At 65.9% G+C, this 4,358-nt stretch overlaps 1 protein-coding gene across 1 annotated transcript in view; it reads left to right on the top strand.

Annotated features, from left to right (window-relative positions):
- Positions 1 to 4,352, top strand: part of ARSA (arylsulfatase A) — a 4,991-nt gene extending 639 nt beyond the window's left edge. The window contains exons 2-9 of the mRNA XM_017838771.1: positions 32 to 624; positions 1,283 to 1,523; positions 1,811 to 2,029; positions 2,422 to 2,591; positions 3,002 to 3,126; positions 3,243 to 3,370; positions 3,696 to 3,798; positions 3,891 to 4,352. Coding sequence (XP_017694260.1) covers positions 32 to 624; positions 1,283 to 1,523; positions 1,811 to 2,029; positions 2,422 to 2,591; positions 3,002 to 3,126; positions 3,243 to 3,370; positions 3,696 to 3,798; positions 3,891 to 4,213 — 1,902 coding nt within the window. The 3' untranslated portion in view covers positions 4,214 to 4,352. The remainder of the gene's footprint in view (positions 1 to 31; positions 625 to 1,282; positions 1,524 to 1,810; positions 2,030 to 2,421; positions 2,592 to 3,001; positions 3,127 to 3,242; positions 3,371 to 3,695; positions 3,799 to 3,890) is intronic.
- The last annotated feature ends 6 nt before the right edge of the window (positions 4,353 to 4,358 follow it).

The following is a 4,358-nucleotide window of genomic DNA, read 5'->3' as shown; positions in this document are numbered from 1 at the left end:
GCCGGGCACTACTGGGACATCACCGGGACAGCGCCGGGCACCACCAGGCATCGCCGGGCACTACCGGGACATCACCGGGACATCGCCGGGCACTACCGGGACATCACCGGGACAGCGCCGGGCACCACCAGGCATCGCCGGGCACTACCGGGACATCACCGGGACATCGCCGGGCACTACCGGGACATCACCGGGACAGCGCCGGGCACCACCAGGCATCGCCGTGACAGCGCCGGGACACCGGGACATCACCGGGACACCACCAGGCAGCACCGGGAACCCACCGGCCATCAGCGGGACATCACCTGGACACCACCGGGCCACTACCGGGCACCCCGGGACACCCCCCGGTGCAGCCGCCATGGCCCCGCGGGGCCGGGACCGCCCGTGGGCGCTGCCGCCGCTGCTGCCGCTGCTGCTGCCGCTGCTGCCGCTGCTCCTCCCGCCGGCCGCGGCCGCCGCCCGGCCCAACTTCGTCCTGGTGCTGGCGGACGACCTGGGCTTCGGGGACCTGGGCAGCTACGGGCACCCTTCCTCGGCCACGCCGCATCTGGACGGGCTGGCGGCCCGCGGGCTGCGCTTCACGGACTTCTACAGCAGCGCCGCCGTCTGCAGCCCCTCCCGGTACGGCCCCGCAGCGCCGGGAGGGGAGCGGCCCGCCCTGCTCTCACCTGGGCGGCCCCACCTGCAATACCGGGGCGGGTTGGGGCAGTGTAAGGAAGAGATTGAGCCATTGGAGAGTGTCCAAAGGAGGGCAAGGAGGGTGGGGAAGGGCTTTGATTGGAAGCTGTGTGAGGACACTGAGGGCACTTGGTGTGTTCAGCTGGAGAAGACTGAGGGGACACCTCACTGCAGTTCCGACTGCCTGGGCAGGGGCAGAGGAGGGGCAGGGACTGAGCTCTGCTCTGGGGGGACCAGGGACAGCACCCAGGGAGTGGCTGGAGCTGTGTCAGGGCAGGGTCAGGTTGGATCTCAGCAAAAGGTTCTTCCCCTAGAGGGTGGTTGGGCACTGACCAGGCTCCCCAGAGCAGTGGGCACAGCCCCAAGGCTGCCAGAGCTCCAGGAGGGTTCGGATGACCCTCTCAGGCACAGGGTGTGACTCTTGGGCATGGTCCTGTGCAGAGCCAGCGGTTGGACCGGACGATCCTTGTGGGTCCCTTCCCAGCCAGCATATCCTGTGACTCCGTAATGCCAGCAGGGAGTGTCCGTGCCGGGAGGGACGGGCAGTGGATAAACCTGACAGTGTGACAGTCCAGGCTGACAGGATTCTCCTCCCCTGCAGGGCAGCCCTGCTGACGGGCCGGTTCCAGGTGCGCTCCGGGATCTATCCCGGCGTGTTCGACCCGGGCTCGCGGGGGGGGCTCCCGCTCTCCGAGGTCACCGTCGCAGAGGTGCTGAAGGCTCAGGGCTACGCCACGGCCATGGTGGGCAAGTGGCACCTGGGCGTGGGGGTCAATGGCTCCTTCCTGCCCACCCACCAGGGGTTTGACCACTTCCTGGGCGTGCCCTACTCCCATGACCAGGTGAGGGGACTGGTGAGCCCTGCTGCGTGGGGACGTGTGTCCCTTGTGGTGGGACAGAGTGGGTGGGTCACCTTCTGGGCTACAAAACAGTTGCTGCCAGGAGAAAACGCTGTCGGGGCAGCACAGTTCTGGGACAGTTTTGGGGTGGGAAAAGACCTCTGGGCTTCTGGGAGTGGCCACTCAAAGGGTGCTCATCATGGTGGGTCGCTCTGAGACTCTTCGCTCCTCTTCCTTCCCTTCCCTGTCCTGCAATGCAGTTCAGATCCCAAGTTCTGTGTCCTCTCCAGGGCCCCTGCCAGAATCTCACCTGCTTCCCACCCGACATCAAGTGTTTTGGGACCTGTGACCAGGGTGTGGTGCCGCTCCCGCTGCTCTGGAACCAGACCATCATCCAGCAGCCCGTGTCCTTCCCTGACCTGGTGCCACTCTACAATAAATTCTCCCGGAACTTCATCACTTACTGTGCCCAACGGGGCCTCCCCTTCCTGCTCTACTACGCCTCCCATGTAAGAGAGGGCTGGGGAAGGGAAGGGAGCCTCTGTCCCCTGGGGAGAGCAGGGGAGCACCTCCACTCCTGCAGCCCCAGAACCTGCCCCCCGGTGACCTGGGATTGCTGTTCCCACACAGAGCTGGGTCTTGTGGGATAATGCTTTGGGGGTGCTTCTTTCTGGAGCTTTGCCCACTTCTCTGGGCCATCCACTGGGGAGAACTTCCCACTCTGGGGTTCCACATCCTGTCCTGGGCTCAGCTGCTTTGTGCCATTACTGGGAGCTGCTTGGGGACAAGTGTCCTCTCAGCTCATGGGTGTTGTCACCTCTCTCCATGTCCTCGCTGGGGTGCTGCCTGTTCCTGCTGGGAGCTGTGGGGGCTGGTTCCCACCCTCTCTGCCTTTCCCCAGCACACCCACTACCCCCAGTTTGCCAGCCAGGAGTACGCGGGGCGGTCCCGGCGGGGCCCCTTCGGGGACGCGCTGGCGGAGTTCGACGGCTCCGTGGGACAGCTGCTGCAGGCCCTGCAGGAGAACGGCCTGGAGAACAACACCCTGCTGTTCTTCACCTCTGACAACGGGTCAGTGGGCTCGGCAGGGGGGGCTTTGCCACTGCCGTGGGATGGGGGGTAAGGCAGCGGTGGGGTCGTGGGGTGGCACTGCCAGGTGAGACCCCGGGGACACGAGGTGGGGCAGGAGGTACCCAGTGCACGATCTCTTCTGTGTCCCTGTGACCCAGCTGGGCCAGAAACCTCACAGGGGTCAGGCCAGGAGTGGCAGCAGCCCAAATATCCCCCAATTCCCTTCGTGTGTGGGTGACATTGGCCTCTGGTGCCCTGCTCAGGTGTCCCACACACCTTGGCTCCTGCACCTGCCCCATAAGGCTGAGCAGGGTGGCACCAGGTCTCGCTGGTCGTGGCCCCGTTTGGCAGCACCAGGGGAGGGGCAGTGGGAACCCGTGGCCCTGATGGCAGGTGGTTCTTGTCCCCAGCCCCTCCACCATGCGGATGGCACGAGGAGGCAGCTCCGGCCACCTGAAGTGTGGCAAGGGCACGACGTACGAAGGTGGCATGAGGGAACCAGCGGTGGCTTATTGGCCAGGCCGGATCGCCCCAGGTGAGCCTTGGCACTGCCTGTGCCAGCCCGGGCAACTCAGCCATCCCAGGTGGGATTGAAGTGGGGATGGCCGGGATGGGAGTGGGATCAGGGGCTTGAACTTTTCCTTGTGCCAGGAGTGACGCACGAGCTGGCAAGCACCCTGGACATCCTGCCAACACTGACTGCCCTGGCTGGAGCAGCCCTTCCCAGAGTGGCCCTGGATGGCTATGACATGAGCCCAGTGCTGTTTGGGACAGGGAAGGTGAGTCCTGGGGGCTGGCTCGGCTGGCCTTGGGCAGGGAGGCTGCTGGAGCCACGTGCCTGAGTAGCAGAACCAGCTGGGATCGGGGGAGATCCATGGGCTGGCACCTTTTGTCCCGTGGACTTGCTGGGTGTCCCCAGGCTGGCAGGAGCTGTGAGCAGGGAGCCAACAAGACGCTTCTGTTCATCACCCGCCCTCCTCCCCAGCCTCACTCTGGCTGTGGGATCAGGGCTGCTCTGGGAATCCCTGGAGTGTCTGGTGCTGTTCCAGGCTCTCCTCCAGCCGGGTGGCTGCACAGGAGAGCTGAGCTCTGCTGCCTCCCCAGAGTCCCCGACAGACCATGTTCTTCTACCCTCCGGCCCCCGACCCCCTGCACGGCCCCTTCGCCGTCCGCCTCGGGAAGTACAAGGCTCATTACTTCACCCAAGGTCAGCGCTGCCCCTTCCCCGGCACGGCGGCTTTGGGAAGGGCCGGGGAGCTCAGGAGGAGGAGCTGAGCTCACCCGGGGGGTGTTTTGCAGGTTCCTTTCACAGCGGCACGACCCCAGACCAGGCCTGCCACGGGCTGACCCCGCTGACCCCCCACCTGCCCCCGCTGCTCTTCGACCTGGAGTCGGACCCCGCCGAGAACTACGACCTGCTCCAGGGCGGGGCAGGGCCCGAGGTGCTGCAGGTCCTCAGGGAGATCACCCTGCAGAAAGTCCTCCTGGAGCAGCGCATGGAGTTCGGGGAGAGCCAGATCAGGAAGGGCCGGGATCCCGCCCTGCAGCCCTGCTGTGCACCCAACTGCACCCCCAAACCCTCCTGCTGCCGCTGCTCCCAGCCCGGGGCTGCCCCACACTGACACCCCAAACCCACCAGACCCCCCGGCCCAACTAACCAAGCTCAGCCTTAGAGCTGCCCCACGGCCCCAGCTCGGGCACCCCTTGGACTAACGGGGTGCTGGGGCAGCAAACGGGGGGTCAGGGAGACCCCCAACCCTGCCGGGA

This window comes from Lepidothrix coronata, unplaced genomic scaffold, assembly GCF_001604755.1.
Source record: "Lepidothrix coronata isolate B3197 unplaced genomic scaffold, Lepidothrix_coronata-1.0 Scaffold357, whole genome shotgun sequence".
In the NCBI taxonomy this organism is placed as follows: Eukaryota; Metazoa; Chordata; class Aves; order Passeriformes; family Pipridae; genus Lepidothrix; species Lepidothrix coronata.
This window is presented reverse-complemented; position numbering and strand designations above follow the sequence as displayed.